Source organism: Pholis gunnellus, assembly GCF_910591455.1.
Source record: "Pholis gunnellus genome assembly, chromosome: 15".
Taxonomy (NCBI): domain Eukaryota; kingdom Metazoa; phylum Chordata; class Actinopteri; order Perciformes; family Pholidae; genus Pholis; species Pholis gunnellus.
In genome coordinates this window covers 20,505,544-20,531,166 of record NC_136542.1, presented here as the reverse complement: position 1 = coordinate 20,531,166, position 25,623 = coordinate 20,505,544, and the positions used below count along the sequence as shown (strand labels likewise).

General features: G+C 40.9%; 1 protein-coding gene across 2 annotated transcripts; it reads right to left on the bottom strand.

The window, feature by feature from the left end:
- Positions 1-1,985: 1,985 nt before the first annotated feature.
- On the bottom strand, positions 1,986-25,145 carry ttc7b (tetratricopeptide repeat domain 7B). 2 transcript variants are annotated; one of them, XM_079174814.1, is made up of 23 exons: positions 25,001-25,145; positions 22,452-22,606; positions 22,134-22,209; positions 21,901-21,993; positions 21,152-21,315; positions 19,224-19,345; positions 18,327-18,405; positions 17,439-17,614; positions 17,191-17,254; positions 16,937-17,074; positions 16,500-16,688; positions 16,156-16,273; positions 15,812-15,869; positions 14,705-14,777; positions 14,348-14,508; positions 14,059-14,175; positions 12,809-12,906; positions 12,037-12,321; positions 10,212-10,262; positions 6,815-6,955; positions 5,246-5,448; positions 4,123-4,196; positions 1,986-3,735 (listed from the first exon to the last, which is right to left on the bottom strand). In XM_079174814.1, exons 1-23 carry the CDS (start codon positions 25,119-25,121, stop codon positions 3,588-3,590), a joined length of 2,904 nt encoding a protein of 967 aa, XP_079030940.1. In that variant the 5' UTR covers positions 25,122-25,145; the 3' UTR covers positions 1,986-3,587. The 2 variants fall into 2 exon arrangements, with proteins under 2 accessions (XP_079030940.1, XP_079030941.1); XM_079174815.1 differs by lacking the exons at positions 10,212-10,262; positions 12,037-12,321.
- Between the last annotated feature and the right edge of the window lie 478 nt (positions 25,146-25,623).

Here is a 25,623-nt window from a genome sequence, read left to right as displayed (position 1 = left end):
GAAACTGTGGGAGTTTGAGGAGAGAGCAAGATAGGAGACAAGGGGGGGAGAGATGAGGAGGTTGAGAGACAATAATAGAAACCCAGGACTTGCGGGAGAGGAAGCGAACGAGGGATGAAAAGAGAAAAGCGATTCACAGTGCATCTTAAAACCTCCTAAAATACCTCATTCAGAAGCTATTCTGGCTTTCTTCAGCAGATGAAGTTGTTGTACATTCTAATAAAGAACTAAAGACTTGGGTCTGTGCTTAATTACTGGGGAGCTATGTCAATAACAAGTATAGCTTTATGTTTGCACAGATACTACTTCCTAGAATAAATAAAAAGGGTAGCTGGTGATGAAACAGAGATGGAGACAACCGAGACGCACAGTTAGAAGCTATAGTTACGTAACGGTCTGAAGTGTATTAGTATATCTTGCTGCTTGTTATTAGCGAGCTGCCACTCCAACGTTATTAGCAGGGTCTCCAATCCAGAGGATTCTCTCTCATTCGCCTCAAATTAATCTCACACACATTTACAAACAGCGTGTGCTTCTCACACACTCACACACACACACACACACACACACACACACACACACACACACACACACACACACACACACACACACACACAATCCCTCACTTCTCGCTCCAGCATTCAACCACATAAATATTTCAGGTTTTGATCTGACAGCTAGAAGAATGGAGTGTGTGTGTGTGTGTTGGTGTTGTTAGGGTTGGACATCCCATGCTACTGTATGAGGCAGATATTCAGTGCATTATCAGTCATTAGTTCTTGTTCTTTCCTTCTAAAATGGCAAACTATAATAATATACTATACATTTTTATGGCATAACAGTTTAAGTCAACCGTACTATGACTAATTTATGACATACTATACTATGACTTTGCTTTAATGCCATTTTCATGTCATAATATAATATGCCATGTTTTCTGATTTGTTTTTTATTGAACACTATATTATAACATGTTTTATGATATACTATGACTTTATGACATACTATATTATGACATGTTTATAACATTAAATAATACCACATTAACAGTACATCTCTTAATACTACATCTTGCTATGTGTATATCTGTAGCTGAATGTGTACTGGCTGTGAAAACAAATATACCTCTGGTACTCACCATTTTATTTTTCCTAAGTAAAAGTAAACAAGTGTTAGCATGAACTAATAACTTCATTATAATAAGTTAATAGATCCTTAGACAACATGCGAGGACCAAGCTGAGATAAAAGATGTATATCCAACAGTGATATTTAATAACAAAACATGTGTTAATCAGCCGTCAGATGAAATGTAATATAGTTAAAAGTATAATATTATCCTAGAAATGTAAATACAAATGTAATGGGAGAGAAGTAGAACAAAACGAAAACATTCAGGAATATTACCTGTGCCTCAAAATTGTACTGAAGTATAGTACTTGTAAATGTACAAAGTTATGTCCCACTTTTGGAATTTGAACTAAAACCTGTCGTCATTTTGAAATGGGTGTCAGAAGCATCAAAAGACCAATATCAGCCCCATATACTGTACAGTGCACCTGTGGGCTGAGGTCATGGCCTTCAAGGGGGACCAGCTGTTGGTGTTACCTGAGAAAGCAGCCGTAGTGGGGGGGTAGTTGTGTGTGACAGACTGAACTGTGCCTTCTGACACTCTAGGATAAAGCCTGTCAGCGCTGTAATGCTCTGATAAAAGCACACAGAGAAGGACACACCTACCCAGTGACAGACGCACACCGGAGAAAGTAACACACACCGTTAGCCCCCGAGGTCACAGCGAGAGGGAACAGCACACCGACGCACATGTTGGTGCAAACCAAAATATGAAGCCTTCAGATAAAATAGATCTCATCGGATCTAAGCATATGAGCAGAAGAAATACTCTGGCTTTTTTACTGATTACAGCAATAATGTTTTCAATATATCACATACAACAAACAGACACAACGTCCCACATGTTTTTAACCACTTTTATTATCTTTGTCATTGTAATCCTCCTCGTTTCAGTCATTAATTTACTGCACTAAAGACTCACGGACTGAGCTCACATCAACAAATGCATCCTTTATTCCTCCAACTGCATCTCAGTAACATCACTCTCCAGAAAATAGAATTATAATTTACTTTCTAAAACCATAGCAATAATAATACACTTGGATCAATCAAATATACAACAACAGTCCTTTGTATTTATAATTAAATGAAAAAAAAAGTATATTCATCTAGGACACAAAGACAACACAATCACTGGTTGCATTCACACACGGCATTAAATCTGATTTTTTAGAAAATGTATGGAACAGATTCCTCCCATTATTACTTACAATTTGTTAATATATAAATGGCACAAAGGAGCTCTGGTTTTTCAAATTCATATGAAATTGAGTTGGTTATCTGCAACATTATCTAGTTTCTGTTTCACTTTTTGTAGTTGACACTCTTATGTGTTCATCTATTGTGACTATGTACAAGTATTCATATAAAGATGGGATTTGTTTTCCAGCAATGGTTTGACATTTTGGAAAATATGCTCATTCGATTTCTTGCCAAGAGTTAGATGGAAACATTGATTCCACTCTCGAATGCATGACAGTGGAACCAATCTTCTCATCTAACTCTCAAGCGAGAAAAGAAAAAACAAAACACGTTTTCCAAAATGTTGAACTATTCCTTTAGTTTCAAAGCTTTCCTTGGGGAAATTGAATAATAGTGCAATGTTAGGAACATTTGTAAAATCATAGAATGTCATGTTCTAATAGTTTAACAAATAGAGCATGTAACGGCTGTACACACGAGAGAAAATGTGCTTTAAGAAAAAAAGAACATCCGTCCTGATCTGTGTGTGTAAATGCAGCCTGTGTTTTGGCATTTAGACTTTACTGATTGATTGACTCCTCAGTCATCGGTTGATCGTGTCTGTCAATGCTCCTGAGCCAAGCCATACAGTAACCGCGACCCTCTCCGTATGAACGTGTGTGTGTCTGTGTGTGTGTTGAGATTATCAGTAATATTTGGCTCGTAAAGGAAATGGACTAAATAACATGTAAACAAAATGTAAACTCTTAGGCTTCTGAATACTAGCAACGCAAGAGCAGGAACTCAACTCTTTTAATCTTATATACGTCTATGAACAAGAATGAACAAAAACACACAGCATACTACAAATCACATACAGCCAGACAGAAATATGCACAGGCAACATGTTGGCACACATACACAGATATGGGTGTACATGCACAGACACAAACAGGCACACAAAAAGTGCAGGTCAGCACCCACACACACATTCACACACACAGTCAGGGTTCACAGCCACAGCAAGGCATTGTGGGAAGGGCGGGTTGACAGGGGGGAAGCGTATGTTTATGTGTACTATCTGCCTTTCTATACAGTGTGTTTCTGTGTGTATTTACAGTAAGGGTACGGCAGTAAACCCTTGTGCAGGTGTGTGTAACTGGCATGCAGGCATACTGTGTGTCTACGGGCTGTTTGCAGCTTGCAGCTTGCAGGTCCATCATTTGTGCCCCTGTGCTACAGTACTGAGGCTAGAACTGTGACGGTGTGTGGGTTTCATAGTGCTCTGGGTATGATGGTGAAGGGCAGAATGGGGCTGCTGGCCTCCAGCTCCAAGGCAGTGAGGAAACACTCGGTGGCAGCGGCGGCGTTTCCCTGAGCCTGCAACACCTCACCGAGGCTGTTCCACACATCATGAGCCGTACTGAGGAGACAGGAAAGGAGGAGAGAAGGAAAGAAGAGAAGAGGAGGAGGAGGCGATGAATGAGAGAGGGTGATGAGAGAGAAAAAAAGGAAGCAGGAAGGATAGGAGAAAAGGAAAAGAGGAAGGAGAAGAGAAATCAAGAGGAAAGGGAGAGGGGGAAACAGGGAGGGAGGGGATGAAAGAATGAGGAGAGGAGAGAAGGAAAGGGTAGGAGAGAAGGAGAGGAGAGCAGGAAACAGGAGAGAAAGGAAGAAGATAGGAGAGGAAAAGGGAGGTGAGGAGAGAAAAAATAGAAGTGACGAAAGGGAGATATTGTAGTGAGTGACCTAAAATATAATAATCACTTACATTGCACTGGCAAACACACACATGCACACACACACCTACCTGTTGACCTGCACAGCATCCCTCAGGACCTTTTCCGACAGACTGTAGCGCTGCAGCTGGTGAAGAATCAGACCCTGTGGGGCGGTAGAGAGACAAAGAATAAGAAGAAGGGTGGAGGAGGAAGATGAAGAAAGAGAGGAAGAACATTTTTAGGCTTACATTCGCCGTGTTTGTGATGAATGTGTTTTTTAACTCAGATACTGGTGTTGATGATTCTCGTTGGCACCAATACATTTGCCTGACTTGTAACATTACACGTGTTGTTGTGCAATTCTATTCAATTGCAGAAAGTAAATTACTGACACGTCACCTAGCAATATATGATGATGGAGCAGCAAATAAAAACAGCCACTGCACTTCCACTTTGCCTCACCTCGCCTCCTCCCTTTCTACTCTGGGAAGGTGGGGAGAGGGGGGACAGAGTGTATATGAACAGGTAAACTGTGGGACACACAGCACCCTCCACCGTAAGAACACCACATGTGTCACCATCGATAGAGCTACACGCAGCTCTCTCGTTCATAAGCTTTGATTCACGTTTGACCAGATTTAAGGACATGTACGCATACTGAACAAAAGTAGGGCCCTGAATCATGTGTCACATCTCATCAAGCACCTCTAGGTGCGCAGTTTAAAGCTGGTATTCCTCCTCAGGCCACTGAGGCGGGCAGATTCAAGAATATTCAGGAAGGACACTAATTGTGTGAGCTCTGTGAAACGGATAGTGTGTCTTATTTCCTTTAGATTGTACATTCTTTGATGATTTTGTGTCAAAACACTACAAATCCTATTTCTCTCAAAAGCCTGGGGAAAAAGGCTAGATGAATTATTTAGGTGGTATTTTTTCTGATGTCTTATTTATGAGTGATTTATGAAATGTGTTCTAGACATGAAGAAATTTAGTTCTCTTTTTTTTGTGGTAGTGTTTGAAAATGTACAAACTTCATTCTGAATCTGGCGTATCTGACTTTGTGGTGTCTCGTAAACTCAGGGCCTAGTTTTATGTGTGACATTACCAAACCTTCAGGAGAGAACAAGGTTTGTTATGTTGCCAAGCTGCCCAACACAAGGACACAGCAGAAGGAGAACAGTCTAAGAGAGTGTGTGTGTGTGTGTATATTACCAGTCTCTGCATGGTCTTGACATGTGTCGGGTTGATGGACAGGGCCTCTTCATACCAGCGTTTGGCCTCGTCTATGTTGCCCCTAAGTTCAGCGATCTGCCCCCTCATGTACAGCACATTATGGGATGTGGGGAAGAGGTTTGAGGCTTCCTGCGTGCAGGCCGAGGCCTCTGCGGGCTTCGACATGCCGGTGTACACCTCAGCTTTCAAAGGAAACACAGACGGGGAGGACAGATTGCAAACGTGAGTGTTTAACTGAGTGAATAGTGCACTATGACTTGTTATGGCATACTATCACATGCAATTTGTAAGCCATTTTTTATGGTACACCATAGTATGCCTTTTTTATGACCTTAAATGACATTGTGCAATTTGGAGTAGTTTCAAACGTCATTATCTTTGTCCAATCAACTGACAGCTTGGTATGATTACTGAAAACAAATGAGATAACAGTCAAAGTAACCAGCTTATAAAATAAAGACTACCTTTCCTATTAATGCTGTTGCTGTTGTACAAAGAGGATGCTGCCCCATCTCAAGTAACATGTTGAAGCCTCTCAAACTAAAATAATGTATTCAAAATAAGAGCCACAAACAGAAATGTATTTAGGGCGAAAACATGAACATTTGCTAAATGGAGAATTCAGAAAATAAAAAGCGGTGAGAAAGCAGAACTCAATTTTTCTCCCTCAAACAGCATAAATAAGAAAAACATTTTCAGTATCAAGGACATCTAATGTGATCTGTGTAGAGAGAGAGAGATACGAACAACAAATGACACAGACAGAGGAAATGAGTTTGAACCGTCTGCCCGTCTGTCCTGTGATTGGATGATTATATTAGCCGTGTCGCCAAGCTGGAAATGACCACCTCTGACAGGAAGCAGCTGGAGAGATAAACGGGAGAACAAGCAACCTCTATGGGTGTGTGTGTGCGTGCTGTCTGCATGTTTATGTGTACTCTTCAGTCTGCTTATGTTTGTGTCTGCTGGGGATGCAGAAATGAGAATCGGTGCTCGAGATTACTCCAAAGCAAATTGAATCTGCTGTGATTGCGACGGCCATCAAACTGCTGTTATACACGGCCCTTCAAGCTAATGCCAGTACACTCATTGCAACTTCAAGTCTGTTTGTTTGATGGCGCCTATGCTAGGAGGAAGATGATGTATGTAGCATACCATACTTAGTTTGGAGTATAGAGTAGTAACAGGCAAAAGCATTAAAATTCTCACTTTCTGACCTTTCTGGGCAGAACTAGGCGACAAAAATCGATCCGACTTCATCCAGAATTTACCACGGCGGAATCGTTTAAGACAGCATCTGTACTGAAACTTGTACCATTTCATCATCTACTTAAAATCAGTGATCCTAATCCTTTTTTAGCATGTGACCCCTTCAAATGAAGCAATGAGCATTAACATCACAGGTTACAGCCTTTTAGTGTCAACATGGGTCATCAGCAGCATTGGAAAGGCCTGAAGACACGAAAGTATATATACCACCAAAATACCAGCCCAGTGCTTGTATCTGTTGCACTTACATGTATGTAACAGTTGTGTACGTTTGCATACCTGCATGCAGCCAGATCTGAGCCAGGGTCATCCAGGGGTGCATGGGTCCGTGTTTGGGGGCACTGCTCTGCAGAGAGGAGGCCACCTCAGACAGAGCCTGCTCTACACGACTGGCTGCTATAGATGTAGCATGAACCGAGCCTGGGGCGGGGGGGGGAGAAAGTGGAACCATTATACACGCCATCTCCTAGAGGAACTGACTAACTACTGCAGCAGCGTTAGGCAGCCGTGTGCCACAGTGCAGGGTTTTAATTCAGCCAAACACTCAGCAGATTTCACCGTTTCCCTTAACTTCCGACAGAAAGAGAGGAACATACCAGTGAGATCCGGAGTGTTTGGGTGAAGTTAAAAGCTCAAAACTCTGGGCCCACATGGGCACAAGGTTTCCTGTTCCTGCCCTAAAGCCTTTAAATCAGTCCACACAATTCCACACGCTGCAACACACAGGGTTATGGTGCTAGCTTAACCAGGTCAAAATGAATGAATTTCTGCACTACCATGCATAAACACCGCACCAATCTGCACTCTGTGGATTAGTAATTGAAAGAAGTGTGTTCCGGATTTTGTCTATTCGTTTCAATTACATAAAATGATCACAGGGACGCAAAATGGCCACTACGTGGGACTGCAGAGGCCCACTGCAGATCTGTGAAAGCAAAACATAATATGATGCCCAGAATAGTTTTCACATATTATCATAATGTCTAATGTCACAGAAAACATACATATGAATATTTTTTAAATGCCACTTATCTATTGTCCTACATGATACATTGGTAGAGAGTTACTCTTTGAACCAAAAAAGTATCAAAACGTCTAGAAACTTTGAACTGTTCTTTCCATATTTCCGTGCATGATTTTGAATAAAATGTCCAGATGTAATATTTAAGCTGATAAATATCGACTCAACAATGATGACTTAATTGTGATCTCTTCTATGTGTGACATTGAAATTCGGATCAATTATAGAACCACTTTTACAATTTTAACAAATTTAAAATACATTTCCCCTCATTAAATGTTGTAAAATGTGGATGCTGTGTATGCTATGGATTTCTTAAAAAGATTGGGAAAAATAATGACTGACATTAGGACAGTGCTAGACTTTCATTTTCTCTTTTGGCCTGTGTTGTTTTATAGAAGCCTGAAGGGACTAGATAACATCAATATATGCCTTTTGTATCCCGATGGTCGCAGCTCGCTTTAATAAAAGCTCTACTTTAATAGAATATCTCACAGCCCGATCACAGTGTGATCTAACCTCCAAAATACTTCTCTCATTGATATGAACTGTGTATTTTTGTGTAAAGGAAGAGGAACTACCCTTGTGTAAAAAATGAGTGAGACAAGGATAAAAAGAGAAGATTTGAATATTAAAGCTGTATGTGTTGCTGATGCGTGGCTTTAAAAAAGGATCTCTCTCACGACACAAATGTATTTGAAGTGGAGCAGCCTGGTTTGAAGGCTTATTGTAAGAAGTAGTATATTAGATGCCAGCATACAGCAGCGCAGACTCGTGCAGCACATTCAAACATGTTACAGTATGTTGAAACTAGACATGTATTGTTCTCTTAATTAAACTCGTATTGATGAAATCCTAAAGAACTTGCACAGTTATGTGTCAGCGGCATTTACGACAAATTGTTTTATCTGCCAATTTACTCAAGGGTTAAAGAAAACTCACTGCAAATTATTAATCAATTCTGCATTTATTTATGTATTTATACCTATCCAGTCTGTTTCCACCCCTTTACTTTCCTGAATACACGGTTGTTATCGTGCACCCTGAGGCTTATACCTCATATAGACAGTGAGGCACATGGCCTGGACAGTGAAAGAATGAAGTGCTTTTCAGTCGGTGATTCATTGGTTAAAGAGGAACAGAGGTGGAACCGTATAGTTTCATATGGATTGCTTTCACTTATGCCTTTTTGTGCCCCGAATATTCAAGACAATCTATCAACTGGACATTTCTAAAAATAAATAAATAAATACTAAAACTACGGAAGCCCTGAGAGGCAAGTGAGACAAAAAGTTCTGGTGATCCGTTTTCTAATGGCTGAGTTGTAATGTATCCATGTGTTCTAAACACGTATACAATGTGTGTGAGCAAGTTATTTAACATTACTGTCATGTCTATCTTTTGGCTAAAATGTATTTTAGTCTACGCTAGAACATAGGATAGTGGTGCACTTCAGCTTCTTATGGCCAAAATGAGTATCATAACAACAACAACATCCCCTACTCTTCACCTGTTTTAACAGATGAAAAAAAGTAAGGAACATAGAAAGACGATCATGGCAGATCATTTTTGCCCGTTCTTAAGTCATAAAAGCAGGAGAGAAAGCTATTTAGAAAATGGATCACCAGATTTTTGCTTCTTTTCTCACTTTCCTTTCAGGGCAAACATATTTAATAAAAACAAAATATAGAAACAAGTCTTCACTCAGTGACATCTACGCATTTGCTAACAGACGACTACAGAAGCTTCCTTTAGTGACATTGCCTAAAATGTGGACAATTCACACAGCAACACATGCACCAAAGCTGCTCACTAAATTAAAGGAATACACTGACTTACAGGGAAAAGAATGGCACTAATCACCACGCCATACACTGGCTAGTGTGGGTTCCCCCTCGGCTTCCAGTGTAATGCAAATTTGAACAGCAACAAGATGATGAAAAGTTAATTTTGTATTGATAGCATATGCGCAGTGTGCTCAAGTGTTACTTATTAATGGCAGTAAACCAATAAAATCTTGGTAATGGATGCACAGAGGTGAAAATAATAACTATTGTTTCTCTCAAACAAGATTCTCATACAACCTTTCCACAATAGCTGGTTAGATATCAATTGATTATGTCACTCAAATGACTGTAAACAAATTAGATCATTTGTAACGGCTACATTTCACAGATGATTGGTGCTACATGCAGGACGCTGCTTCTTCTTCTCCTTTCTGTTGTCGCTCTGTGAGCATTTGCTTTCTCTTTTGCTTGACTGAAGAGGATAAATATGTCAGAAACGCTACCTCCATCTGCCCGTTATTACTCAATGCGCTGCAAAATGTTTGTTTCCTGAATACTTTCACATTGCTTTGTTCTGATAAATTGAGAAATGTGTGTGCACCATACGGTTTTCAATACTGAAGATATTCCTTCAAGTCGTTGTATTCCTTTAAATATTTATATCAGCAACTTGATAGAAATTCAATACAATTCTCCTGGAAACTGGCTGCAGACATCAAGTTAAAGCAGAGGCTGAATGCACATATTTTCTTTGTACAGATATTGTACATACAGTATATCAGAACCTCGCCAGGGAAAGGAGGGTCAACGGGGACCAAAGGATGGACAGAACAATGGATGGAAAAAGGGAGGTCAGATGGCTACTTACAAACAGAAAACATGGAGGAAAAACCAAGAGTGTTAGCGTCCTGAAGACCGCCTTGAAAAAAACGGAGGGATGGGGAAAAAACAGAAAGACGATCGTTAATGATTGAAAGAGAGGTCGAGACAGAGAAGAAATATCCAAATCAATACGATCGCTGATTCCAGAAAAGAAGTCTGAAGAGCACAATGAGGAGGTTTTTATTCTTCACAGCAGTCTTTTAGACCACATAACATGAGACAAGCTTCCACACTTGTGCCTTTTTTATGCCATAATCTGTTCAAATAAATGCTTACCTAGCAGAAAATCTGCACTTTTACTAGTAGTAATAGCCATCAAGTGTAGTTAACTAAAATGATGAAATAGGCTCATCTTTTTCTGCTTAATAACTCACGAGAGCTTTTTTGGCAGGTTGAACCGCATGCTCAAAATGAGGCAGTGCAGAGTAACATTACATATATTCTGCATTTCAGGATAGTTGGATTGAAATTAGGTCACTTATCAATGCAGCAACAAAAAAATCCAGTCAGATTTTCAGTAATTGTGATCATTGTGATGGACTGTCATGGTTTTATGGTTTCATGTAATTGTTCTCAGGCTAACGGAGAAAAATGACTGATTTGACTATGCAGCTAAATGATTTAACTAAATAAGAACCGGTATTTTCCAGTGCAAACCTCATTAGTAGAAGAGATGGCAACAAGGAGAGACAACATAAGGTTGGAACCGGGAAGCCAGACAAATTAATGTTGGCTCAAATGTATAATCCTCACAGAAACCGAGAAAGGAGGAGGAGGAGGCAAAATAGTAGCAAAAACAAGAGAGCAGGGAAGAGCAGATAGATGTGGAGAGACAGCAAAGCTGTAATATGTAAAACTCATTTTCAGTAGTATCAAAAGACAACCCAACTGATCTCGAAATCCTAGCTGTATCAACTGCGAGTGAGTGGAGTTTAAACGTGTGCGAGGGAGTGAGTTCACCTGAGACCTTGAGCAAGTCGCAACAAACACACAGCAACTGCAGCAGATCTATCAAGGCTCCACTGCACTCTGAACCACAGCCACAGCCTTTCTGCTTTACATGTTAGATTCACAGCAGCTCTGAGATTGAGGTGAGACTTTGAAGCACATCTGTAAGAGTTAGTCAGTTTAGTTTTAAACTGGTTGTCCATGCTTGTGAGGTTAAGACAACGGGTCAAATGCAAGATTCTGTGAGAATATGTGAGTAAAATCTTGTAAAGTGCTTAAATCAGACCAGTGGCGGGCGCTCACTTAGAAATGACGTTGACGTCGATGCTCTGTGGTTTATTGCCCTGTGTGGCCCCATTTCTCTGTAAACTGGTAGTAAAGGCCAGTAACATAGACCTGGGTGATTAATCCTGATGTAGGAGTATTCTGCCTTATCTGTTCAGCTAGACAAAACCTGTTCCCCTGTTATCAGAAACTAATGTAATAGTTTAACTGTAATATTATACTGATAACATATGAAAGAAATATAAACATGAACCATGAATAGCTAGAAACAAATGTATGATACATTTATACTAGTATGATACTTTCCTATTTAGTATAGTGACAGATTTATAACATTTCATTAAAAAAATAAAACTACATCAGTGAGCTCCTTTTTCAATTGCACTGAACGGTTATTCTTCTACCCGAGATATTTCTAGTTGATATTAATATGCACCGGGGCAACAAACACACTGGGAATGCTCTCATTAATAAACACACGAGTACATTGATAAGCAATTGTCCCAATAACTTGGTGAACTCTTTTAGGTCACTCTCCACACCATGCTACAGGCCGAGTGGACGAGGAGGCGGATTACAATTGGAGGAGAGCTGTCGGAGACAGGCGTGGTTGCAAAAGGATTGAGTCCTGGTCTTGGTGGGTGCAGGAGGAGGAGGTGGAGAAGGAGGAAGAGGAGGGCAAGGAGGGAGGAAGGACGGGTTTTTGGGTGGAGGGAGAGGAGGAGGCTGGAGGATGAAGACAGGGGAAGAAGGGGAAGAAGGGGAAGCAGGGGAGGACAGTGGGGAGGAGAGGGTGGAAATGGTGGATGGGGAGGTGGGGGAGACCGGTTCAGAACCAGAGTGAGAAGAGGAAGAACCTGAGACTGAAACAAACAAAGGTAATAAAACAGAAAAGGGTTCAATGAATCAAGGAATAAAGAAAAGGAAGTCATACAGGTCACTGGTTGCCAATCTGCATACGCTTTAAACAATATTTCTAAAATTCTCTCACATTGAAAATGTATAATTTTTGTGACATATGGTATCAACTCTTTGATGAGCAAAAAGGAAAAAAATAATGTCAATGGCGCAATATTGGAGCACTGGCAAATGTTGTCCCGTGATATCTGTAGATATGAGGGTGAATGGACCAAAAGGAAGACAAGAAACAGGAAGACATATCTCCCTCTTGATGCCATTTTCATAATCAAATCATAATTGACAACTGTACAAAAAAGGAAATATGGTCACTATTAGATGAGAGAAATAAATTGTGTTTACTGAAAATCAATGAGCATAATTGTATTAGTTTCACTGGGGAGGTCCTGAGGGTTCCTGAGTAAGAGCCAGTGAGTGTGTGCGTGTGCCTACCCGTGTCTGGGTCACTGAAGTCAGGCAGAGTCATGGCATTGAGCTGTCGTCTGTCTGCTATGGCTCTGTCCAACAGACTGCTGCCACGCCCAGAATCACTGCCACAAAAACATGTACACACACACACACACACACACACACACACACACACACACACACACACACACACACACACACACACACACACACACACACACACACACACACACACACACACACACACACACACACACACACACACACACACACACACACACACACAGCATTTAAATGGGTTGCACATAACAGTAATAGCTACCATAGAAAAGTATGGTGTTGTTAATCTTCTCTTTTATTCTTTACTAGTTGTATTTTTTGTTTATTTGTCTTTATTTTATTCTGTTTTTTACAAATTTCTAATTAAAACACTTTACTTTGATTTTTAATAGCACTATTGCTATCTTTCTTTTATTTCATTTTTAGTTATTTCATTTTTGTTTCTATTTTTATCTCTATTTTTTATTTAATTTACTTATTTGTTGTTTGTCATTTTTAATCACTTTTTATTATCATCTGTTGTTATTTTTACCTAACATTATGTAACAATATAGAACATATTCTCTCTCCAAGTACAGAGGTATTAACCTATGTACACTGAACTTAAAAACTGAACAGCTGATCCATGTCTGCCCTGAAACTTCAATAAACAAAACTTTAAAAAAAAAGAGATAAGTTATTACTCAACATTAATGCTGCCAGGTTTAACTGTCGCTAACTGAATCGACTGTCAAAACTAACATTAGCTAATGTTTGACTTGTTAAGATTGAAGAGTAAAAGACGTAACATGAAATATGGTCAAGATCAAAATACTGTTTCATAATGATGTAAACTAGATTAGAGCTATTGTTAAAAGACTAGAAGATTTTATAAAACTATATTTTGAATTTCGAAAATATTCTAATACCATTCGATTAACTGATATATAACAATGAGTAATATGACTAAATAGCTTTGTTTAGTTTAGTAAATGGAAATTACCCTCTAATTCTTAACTCCATAAATATTACTAACCCTGAAAGACAGACAGTATCTCCATGTATATATAAATAAAAAGTCACACATACATTTTATAAGTTTTTGGCAGTTGTGCACAGAGATGAGTTCTTTTCATTGGACTGAGATGCTAACAACTGATTTACACATTACATAAGTCGTTGCATTTGAAGGAGCGTGTGTGTGTGTGTGTGTGTGTGTGTGTGTGTGTGTGTACCTCGGGTTGGTAAGGTTGTAAAAGCTCTTCCAGATCTGCAGCATGTGTTTACAGGTGAGCAGAGCTTCCTCCGGTCCTCTACACATCGACTCCAACTTCACCTTGGTATACAGCAGACTACGATACGCAACACACACACACACACACACACACACACACACACACACACACACACACACACACACACACACACACACACACACACAAACACAAACACCAGATAAGGTGACACAGAAAACAAAGACACTTTGTGTGTGCAGTAAATGTGTGGTAGTGTCGAGAGTCTTACTTGAAGTTCTCTGGGTACTCGGACAGAGCCATCTCTATAATATTGAGAGCGTCGTGGTAGTGCTTCTGAGCAGAGAGCAGCAGGGCTAGCAGATGAAGGGAGTGGACATCATCCCCTTGGAGCTGCAACGCCTGTCGTACATAGCCTAGTGCCTCGGGGATCTACACACACACACACACATTTACAGACTACAGGTTTTCACCACAGTCGGGGTAAAAAAAGCACTTTGTCAAGTGACAGGTGTGTCATTTTCCTGATGTTCCCTGACTCTCCCTGTCTGGCAGCGATGCCTCAAACTCGCATGGTTTTGATATGTGCATTGTGATGTTAAGCTGTTATTACTAAAGATTGTGTTACCTGTCTGGACACAGCAAGCTGCAGCGCCAAGTAGAAGGCTGCTAGATGGTCAGTCGGAGACAGACTCTGAGATCTACAGAAAGACACAGATGTTGTGTGTTCAGACGTGCTGAATAAAAAGTCAAATAAGATTTCATGAAGCTTTAGAGATCCCTGTGGGGGAATTGGGTCGCTGCAGTAGCAGAACAGTAAAAGGGTAGCACAGACAGCAAAGTAATAGAGCGCTGAAGAAAATCAAATAAGAGGATATTTAAACATTTAGACACAATTAGAAACTTTACCAATGAGCCGAATGACGGAAAATAAAACGAGCATAAAAACGTAATGCAGAGCATGTATATTAAAACCAGTAACATCTTTCACCTTATTAATAGATAACGCTTATAGTACACTCTGTGAATTCTTCGTAGTACCGTTTCCCCAAACTGGGAACATGCCAACGGCCATCTACTGTAGGTAAATACACCGACTATGGATCAGGACGTCACACAACCCCAATTCAAAAATCAGAACTACCCCTTTAAATGATGGGTGCATTACAGACTGGTTCCAAGATGGCCATAAACATATTTATGGGTGGAGGTTATTTAAGGACAGTAAATGGTAAATGGACTGTACTTGGATAGTTCTTTTCTAGTCTTCCAACCACTTAAACTGCTTTAACATGTCATCGTTCACCCATTCACACCCATTCATACAGTGATGACAGAGGTTAACATGCAAGGGGCCACCTGCCCATCAGGACTCTAACTAGTCATTCACACCCCTTCATACGTCGCAGGCTGCGAAAGTGTCTTGCCCAAAGACTCATCGAAGCTGGGGATCGAACCACTGATCCTCTGATTAAAGGACGACCCCGCTCTACCACTGACTCGTGGCAGTATGTGACTCGTATACAAGGCATATACTGTGTACACAGAAGAAAAACTGTGCAAGCGGACGTAGGATTCAAATGACACCGGTAAACATAATAGATTGATAACACAGTAAATTGAGAACAGTTTCCATTTTGTCAGACTGAGAGGCAGTTTTGTGCTGTGAAAAACTAAAATGAGTGAAATGTGGGTGTAAAAGAGAAAACGGCGAGCAGCATGGCTCAGTCCCAACCTCTGGAAGGCTCCCAAAGCTTTCCTCTGGTACTCCTCCTGTGTGCTTCGCAATGATGCTGAAGAGATGCAGAGAGACAGAGTCAGGGACAGAAAGAGAGGAGCAGACTTTTTGTGTAAAAACATCCTATAGAGAACAAGAAACAAAAATGGATGCATGCTCCTGTTTATTTTCTCAATTACACATGAGATATGCGACTTGCTTTCTATGTTGTCATCCCTCACAATAGGTCGGGCAATCTCCCAAATGTCCTACCTTAACACCACCTTATCTGAAATCGTAATGTTTTTCAGGGTTCCTAATTATCATCCTTTCTACAACAGCAAACACACACAGAGACCTACCGTCAGTGGCTTTGAGGCTGTAAACCAGCCCGATGGCCAAGAAGCCTTTGGCTCTGAACTCAGCTGCTTTCTCCCCCATGTCAATCACAATCTTTCCAAAGCACTCCCCCTCATCCAACTGGATTGTGGAAGTACACAGACATAAAATGAGAAAGAATGGAGAGGAAAAAAAGCAAAGAGATATCAGTAGAAATACATTATTTTAGAAAATAAAGGTATTAAGGGAAGGCATTAACAGAGCAAAACACAGCTCCAGAAAACCTTTTACCAAAGGTGCTCTAGAATCGCTGTGATGCTTCAGCAGCTAGCTGCATTTCAGTTTGTGTCTGCAGGACCTTCCTTACCCAGTGCAGAGGTCCGATACACAGCTTGACAGCCAGCAGTGGAATGGTGGGGTCGTCAGGCTTCAGACGAATACACTCCTTGAGGACTTTAACGGCACGGGCTGATTTCCCAGCTGCCATCAGCGACAGGGCGAGCTGGTACCACAAGTGGAACTCCTCAAAGGCAAACTTCATGGCTCTCTCCAAACACTGGAGCCATCGGAAATAGGACACATTTCATCAAACCTTCTCAAGGAATCTGTAAGCTTCATCGAGTTCTACAGCTATTTTAGAGCCCAATTGGATTGTGATAAAACATTCATTTGTTTGGGGAAAATGTGAAAAAAGGAATTAAAGTGTGATTTCATGTGGGTGTACCATGGTTGTATCTGGGCTTTAACACTTTTCACAATCACTATGATAGTGAGTATGTGGCCCATAGTAGAGCGATTACTAACCTCTGACAGCATCTCATACTGCCCTCTCCTGCCCAGAGCTATAGTCAGCAGGTCGTACACCACCGACGCAGACTGCAGGCTGATGATGCGGTCATTGTTGTGTTCAGGGATTCTGCTCAGGACAGCGTCACGGTTAGCCTGAGCACACACAAACACAGATAGAGAGATTTAGGAATGGCACTATCAAGGCTTCCAAACCCGAGTAGAGGACCCACAGCTTGAGAGACGTTTGCCCAAAGAGTGTTTGTGCTTACCATGGACTCACTGATGAGCAGCAGCAGCAAAGCTTCTTCTGTGTTCTCCTGAGGGCAAAACAGACTGAGAGAGAGAGAGAGAGAGAGAGAGAGAGAGAGAGAGAGAGATGCACCGAGGGAGTCAGAAACATGGACGAGGATGAGAGGAAAAGAGAAAAAGGAAAAAAAAAGATGTAATTTTAGAGCCGTGTTGGCTATTTTCCACCATATTCCAACTTTAGCATCAACGCACAGACATTATCACTTACTTCTCTCCCGAGTACACGCGTGGGCGTCGGCTTAGGCTGTAGTTCTTGGTGTGAGTGTGTCCCTGCCGTGTGGGATCGTCCAATGGCGACACGGTGGGCGGGTCTTCCAGAGGAGACCAGTAACTCTGTTCACACATTCCTCTGAGCAAGATCTCTGCAAGCTGTCTGGCTATGGTCTGCATTCACACACACACACACACACACACACACACACACACTTGGCAACGATAGACTGGTACAAACACAGCAGCAATCTGTTTACTTGGGGCTTACTTTGCTTCTAATATACTTATATACAGTCAGTTATATTAATGATTCTACCATTGTACAGAGTGCCATCTGGATCCTTTCATCATCATCACATGTACAATCAAAATCTAATTTTAAGTCTTGTGCAGAGTGTACAGAAAGGCTGGAGGAAATTATTTTGTACAACTTGGACACATTCAAATTCTACAGACTGAGGCAGAACGTAAATAGGTTGGTTTGAGTATGGAAGCAGTGTCTTCTTTAAAAAGGAATAGTTTGACATTTTGGGAAATACGCTTACTTGCTTTCTTGCTGAGAGTTAGATATCCCTGTTTGGAAAATATGAAGCTAGCACCAACTATCTTAGCATAGACTGGAAACAGGGGAAAACAGCTAGCCTGGGTTTGTCAGAAGGTAACAGAATCCTCCCAACAGCACTTGTAAAGCGAACTAATTAACACACTATATCTACTTTTTGTTTAATCCGTACAAACACTGTTGGGGGCTGGAAGAGAACTTCCTGAGGTAGCCAGGCAAGAAAACAAATAAACTCATTTCCCAAATCCCAAAGACGTGAGGGAAATGATACATAAACATCTCCTAATCTCAGAGCAAACCTCCCAACCCATCATCCCTCACCATGCGGAGGCTCTGGGTGGTTCTGTTCTCAACAGCCCGAAGAATCTCCCGAAACCGGCCCACGCCTTGTGTCAGGTTGCTATGGCAATGTAGTGAGGAAACAGGAAGAGGGACACTTGTCAGTCTGTAGTGTGTGTATGTGTGAATGGAAGATATCTCACAACAGATGTGAGTGTGATCCACACCATGTCCAAATATTATATATATATATATTTAATAGCAAAATGACAGAAAAGGTCTGAAGGTAACGTTGTTCATATTTCATGCTGCGCTAGCCGATGTTTCCATGCTGGCAGCTTCAAATGAGAGCAGGTTGTGTCATGTTGTTATGATCAGAAACTATGTTAGTAAACTACATTTTCGTTTTTTAAGTTTGAATTCATTACTTCCTGTGTGATAAAGACTATATACTCAGAATTCCATTTGGATAAAAAGGGAACATTTACATTATCTACATGTTTTAAGTTCCCTTTGTTTCACTCTCGTCACACTGAAGAGGAATGAACTAGCACTGGGAAGATGTTTTTACAGATTTCATCCAGCCCTCTAAAAAGTGATTTCTTCCAGCAACAAGGCTTGACCTGAAATGATCTCTGCTGTAATGAAAACAACAACGCTATGGGAACTACTTTCTGCTGCGCATGTTACTTAACAGTGTTGACACCTTTCTGCTTTCACCAACCTGTCGGCAGCTTTGTGACACGATAACTGGAAAGTGGTTGGTAAAGTGTCCACAAGAGATGTTCTTGTTCTTTGGACTGTAAATACTAAAAATGTGTCTGGTTGTCTTCTTAAAAATCTCTGTTTTGTGGTTTTGAAGTGATTGACGGGCAACTCTCTGGGCTCTCTCTGATTTCCATTTCTCTCTGTGCGCCACCACCTGCTTCCCTCTCGTACCCGTTCTTGAAGTGGATGACGTGGGCTCTCTGCAGGCCCGTCTCCAGGAAGTAGCCCAGTTCCAGGTCTTGGGCGGTCGGGCCGGGCTTTGGGCTGCGGTTCTGAATTCCTGCTGATAAGGCCTGCAGAAACAGACGGGGATAAAGAAAGAAACACGAAAGTTAACACAAAAGAAAGATCTGCCTGAATCCCCCCTGACATAAATCAATTATGTGGGAAATACTGTCGGTTCAAAGCAGAGCAGAAGGTTGTCTTTCATGTTTGATGCACAGCACCCAATGAAAACAGGGTGAACTAAAAACAATGAGCCGTGGTGAGTCATCGGTGTAGCAGCTATACAGTATGTTGTGTGAACAACAGACAGAATAAATCACGTCTGTGTGTATAATCTTGGACATTTTCAGGGTAAACACTAGGCCTGATATCATTTTATGACAGTAAGATTCAAATTGGCACACTCAAACTATTTCATTTCTACAGTGGCCTATTTAACACATCTCATTTATTTATGCATGAGAAATGCTAACTAAGCAAGATACAGATGATCCTGTGTCTGTCTGTGGCAGCCAGAACGGGACTGTTGGTAACATAAAGCTTTGTTGGCCTAAATTTCTGTTACTTGTGCTGGATTATTAATCCAGCGTTGTAGAGAAGAACTTATGATAGGAATCAAATGACGAGGCTATAGCTGATAAATACACCTGTTGGAATTTGCTGGTTAGGTTTGTGTGCTAGTGACAATTACACTCAGGTGAAATGTTTTGTTTGATTACATCATCATCTACATCCAAGTATGATGGTTTTTAGATTAATAATCCTATGAAGGACTTCAGATGTGACTTTACTAGAGTGAAAACAATACGTTGATTTATTAGTCAGTAACTATTTTGATAATAGAGAAATCAACAAGTTATTTTTCAAGCAAAACCACTAAAAGAAAACCTGCTGGAACAGCTCTGTTGTGAGAGTAAACTGCTTGTTTTTGGGTAACGGACTGCCGGTCAGCCTAAACAAGACATTTGAAGACTTCACCTTGGACTCTATGGATTTGTGATGTCCATTTCTCACTACTCATTATATAGATGAAATGTGCAGCCCTAAACCTTAACTGACTTATAGAAATAAGTATGATATTTTAAAATATTCCTATAATTCATTATACTAGTTACGGCAGCGTATTGCTGCCACCCCAGAAAAAGAGAAACGGATGAGTATCACGTTATAACGTCAAATGTTCATCGATATAACAAGATGTTTTTCACGTTATAGCGACATATTTTCATATTAGTACGACATACAAGATAATAATGTATAACAATACATTGTGTATCTTCTTATAGCGTGAAACGTTTTATATTAAAGTTATAACTTGATATTAACAACATTTTGAAATGTCCAGTTGGTTGGGCGACCTCATAGTCTTAAGCAGTGAAACTGGAGTTGTTTTGCTACTTTTTCAGAAAAAGTATATATAACTAATCCTGTTATAACATGAACAATACAATCGCAATAGAATTTGAAACATTGGTCTGTTTCTGTCTGTCTTCAGCCATGAGTTTATAGAATTCATCTCTTTTCCTCACATCTCCTTTAAGTATAATTTGAATGTTGGGACAGTTTGATTTGTATCTTCCTGGCTTTTATTGCACTTCACTGTGGACGTCAGCTCTCAGACAGACATTCTCCAAATTAAGAGGGAGAGATTTGTTTGCCAGTTGGCTGTCAGTGGCGGTAACGCTTTGGTCAAACTTGCACACTGTCTGCAGAGCTTTCATCACACACCCACAGCGATGGCAAAGCATTCGGGAGTCCAGGTGCTAACAGGATATTTGGTGACGCTCAGATAAAACACAGCAATTGACCGCGAGTATGCCGCTTTCACTAGAAGTCCGATTGAAGACATAGCACGACGTGGAACCAACGTGTACCTTCTCAGCCTCCTGCAGGTAGAGCAGAGCAATGTCTCCAGACTTTTCATAACAGTTGATGATTTCCTGGTCCCGGTCTGTTGTACTCCTGTTGGACGAGGGCGACCCAGTGTTCTTATTGGACAGAGACGGAGAGGCTGCTGGGACCTTCTCTAAGCACAGTCCTGGGTGGGAAGAGAGGGAAAGAGTGCGCAAGGCGACAGAAAATAAATACACAGTGGCAAAGGCCATGAGTCACTTAGTGTCTGGGATACATTTAATGCCTTTCAAACTATTAGTTCATGTTTTTTGGTCGTTGTTTGATGTAGTTTTTGATAAAGTTTTTGAGCCTCAAAACATCATTCATAATTCATAATCATCGCGGTCTTATTTTATCAATCTCAAATGACAGGGAATGGTTACTTGAGTTTTGAGAGTTGTATTTGGTTAAACAGATGACCTGAATAAGAATAGAATAACAAGTGACTATCCATTATTCAAAAGCATCCAGAGGTGCCTGATGTGTGGCTGTGTGCATTTATTAATCATAAAAATCCAGCATAATCCAGTTTATTTCACTGCAGTGACACTCTACTGCTACCATGTGGAGCAAAGTAGTAGTGCTGAGGTTAAATCAAGAAGGATAGGAGACGGGTATGTGCAAGTGTGTGTGTGTGTGTGTGTGTGTGTGTGTGTGTGTGTGTGTGTGTGTGTGTGTGTGTGTGTGTGTGTGTGTGTGTGTGTGTGTGTGTGCGTGCATGTGCGTGTACCTTTAGTAGCGTATGCCTCCGCTATCATGGACAGCCTGTACACAGGAGCTCCCCCCAGCTGCAAGTCATCCGGGTTCACCCTGTTGTAGTGACCTGTCACCAATTGTGTATTAATGAAGAAATCGATCGGTCAACCAGTATTTTAGCCATAAAACCAAGGGCGCTTTTTATTAAATGAATAACATCATACGAGGAACAGATACTAAAGATGAGTGAATAAACCAGAGGGTTACCTAACGCGTCTGTGTATTCTCCCTCCACATAGCACAGTTTGGCCATCAGCAGACTGACTTCCTGGAGGTAATCCGCCTGAAGGACAGAAAACAAGACATTTTCTCTTTTTATTATTTTGATTTTGTACATTCACTATATCTGCCGATTTTGAAAAGCTTGCATGAGCCATTACAATTTGCCACTAAATCACGTGGCAGACACCGAAATCGATTTGTAAAATAAATAAGAAACAAAGAGACGACTGTAAAATGTGACGGCGAACCAAAGCAAGTAAGTCATTCTGACAATTTGTCGAGCATCTCTTCATCCACAGTTACCTTGAGGTTTCCTCTGTCCAGAGCAGCAGTGAGGTGTTTCCTGACCTCCACAAGTTTAGGTCGTAGGCCCCTGGGACTGGCTCCCTGTTTGAGGGGGTTCTCCTTCAGGTACGTCTGAAGCTTGCATTCCCCCAGCAACAACTCACCGAGGTCATCTACACACACACACACACAACACAACACAAGCTGTTAGGAGAAGTCAGGACTAGAATTGCCTCATCACTTAAAACAAACAGTGTGTAGCATTTACGGCCACCATGTTTCTACAGTAGCCCAGAATGGACAAACCCAACACTGGCTATAGATAGCGCCGCCGTGGCTCTCCCACACGCTTGGCACACGGGAAACGTTTCAGTTGGTTGCAATCTACAACCTCACGGCTAGATAACGCCAAATCCATACTGCACCTTTAATAAAAACAATAGAGTCCGTCTATGATCAATCTACCAGTTTAAATCGAACATTCATTTAGAACCAATCTAAGATTAATCAATAATTAATCTAAGGGCGATATATGGATAATCTAGGATTACAGTGTAAAGTCTGACGGTCAATTTTAGATCAATCTACAGCCAATCTAAAATTAATTGATTCACAATTTAAAATAAGATGAATCTAAACACTTGAGGGACTATCTGGTGACAGCGTATCGTTTTGAATGGTTCTCCTGGTGGTCAGCTTGACTGCGATTGCAATAAACACTTCAACATATGGAGGAACACTGCTGTGCGGACACACATACCAGCCAGAGTTATGTGAAGTGAAGCCTTAACAAGCTTACAAACCGTGTGATTGTGTGTGTTTTTAAGAGGTTCAAAGGGTGAAATGAGCATTAATCCTGTTACTGATCCCAGTCAGTGCCCACAGCTTACAGCTCTCCTGTGACACATTACATTCCATAATGGCTGCATGTTCTTCCACAATTGTAAAAGAGCACTCACTGAAGCCATTAGAATCGTTTTTATTTGTTGGCTTACAGTTCACAGGGATCAAACAACATTTCTGTTTTTAGACCATGATGCCACAAGCCCTCCGCTCTCCTCAACCTTACTGTAAAACACAACACCATCAATTCCTCTAATTGCATTCTTGGCTGTGGTTGCTCAGCTATATGTATGTAGCTATCTTAAAGTACACCAGGCTTCCCTCTCTGGCTTGTTTCAGCTCTGACCTCTCTAATGGCTGTGATCAGAAATGCTCTGTAAGCACACTCCACAGTGATGTCACAGGGTGCTGCAGTCCACCTGTGCATCACTGCATCGAGGTGAAAACGCTAACGAAGACAAGACTTTCAGGGTTGTGAAGTTACTCTTTAACACGAAGATTTTAAAAGAATAGGAGATATCAATCACACTAGAAGTCTTGATGGCAATTAAATGCACAAACCATCACAAGCAGTCTGCCTTGGTTATTTGCAGTTGTGGCAAGATAGAGCAGCACAGACATTTGCAGCAAAAGAACAAGTACAGGATGTAGTTATTTGCCAATTTAGAAGTTATATTGGATCAGAGCAATGACCATGAGTGACATTTAATGCTATAGTCATGATAATAGGTGAATTTAAATTGCATGGAAAGATGGGATATAATGCTGTTTACATGTCCTTCTTTTAAATCGGTTTTCATGCAAGCCAGATAATTTCCTCATCAAAAGGGGGAAAGAGGTAAATATAAAAATCCCTGTGACATGAACGCATCACGATGTAGATGATGATACATCGTGATGCGTTCATGTCACAGGGATTTTGCACTTAAACAAATGGGATTTAATTAATACAAAACACTGATCTAGACTACAGTGATGAAGCAGCCACTGTCTGGGGCCGGGCAGCATTCTTTAATGTGTAAAACTGAGATGTTCCTCTGTCGTCATCGACCCACTACTGTACTGTCAGTAGTTCACCATCAGCAGGGAGTTTGACAGCTAGCGTTAGCATGTAGCAATCACGCATCTTAGCCACACGGCTAATTTAAGTGACGCTAATTGCGAAAAACATAATTGATAATCTGCCAATTTAGACAGTTTTGGCAAACGTGTGCTCTATATGGATTAAATGTAGAAGCTTATAACTAATAACGGGATTATTCTGGTAAATTAGGCATCATCACAATCGTGACATGTTAGTAACAAAGGGTGAAACAATTCTGTTATGTTGCTGTGAAGGTGTTAGTCAACTATTAGTAACGTTAGTGTCATACAAGTTAAGCAAGGACAACATTAACCTAAAGACAGATGTGTGAACGGAGTTCCGCTTGACGGAGAGTACAGTGAAGGTTGGGGGGGGGCTGTCAGACCACAAGCTAAGTTCTCCTTATCTTAAAATCAAAGTATCTCAGTGTGTGACGTTACACACCACACTGCCCAAAGATGGCAAAACCCCAGTAAGTCTTTCTCTTGACCTTTCCTAGCTAACTGGCTCTACCAAGAGCACAGTGCTAGAAAACTCCCAGCATCGGCTGCTGCTATCAGGAAGTACCGAGGACTCCGAGCAGAGGGAAGGCCTGACAGACTGAATGAACGAAGAACAGGGAAAGCCGCACGTTTCCTACCGTTTGCTATTAGTTTGGCTGAGAGCTGTCGTACTAACTCCGGTATCTTGTCCCATTGACTCTCAGAGCGGCACCGCTCTATCTCGGTCTCCAGTCGTGAGCCAGACTTCCGCGCTGTCATTTTTGTGAGTGGGCTCGACTGGACCAAAACACCACAGGCGAGGATCCCTCTCGCTGGTACGACTGTCAAGCTACCGTATAGGAGAAATACTGCTTCCGCTCTAATCTTTCGAAATAAAGCTCTGACTACCAAGTGACTCTAGGTCTCTTTCACAGGAGACAGTTTGACATGTCACCACAGGCAAACAGGTGTAAATAATACTAATAAAAAAGTTGTCACAACTGTACTTTTCCTACTGTGATTAGTCAAAATGTCCATTTGTTTTAGTATTCATGAATCATATTTTATAACAGTGTATCTGTCTGATGTACACTCTATTATAGAATATGTATAATAAACATTCAAGGAAGTATTCTTTACTTAAGCTCAATTAGCCCTCTGAAAATACTCAATTACAGGTAAAAGTCCTGCATCCAACATTGTACTTGAAGGAAAGTACAAGGAAAGTACATACTGTTGGTTGGTTTAATTTACTTTATGAAAGTGCATCCAATTCGATATG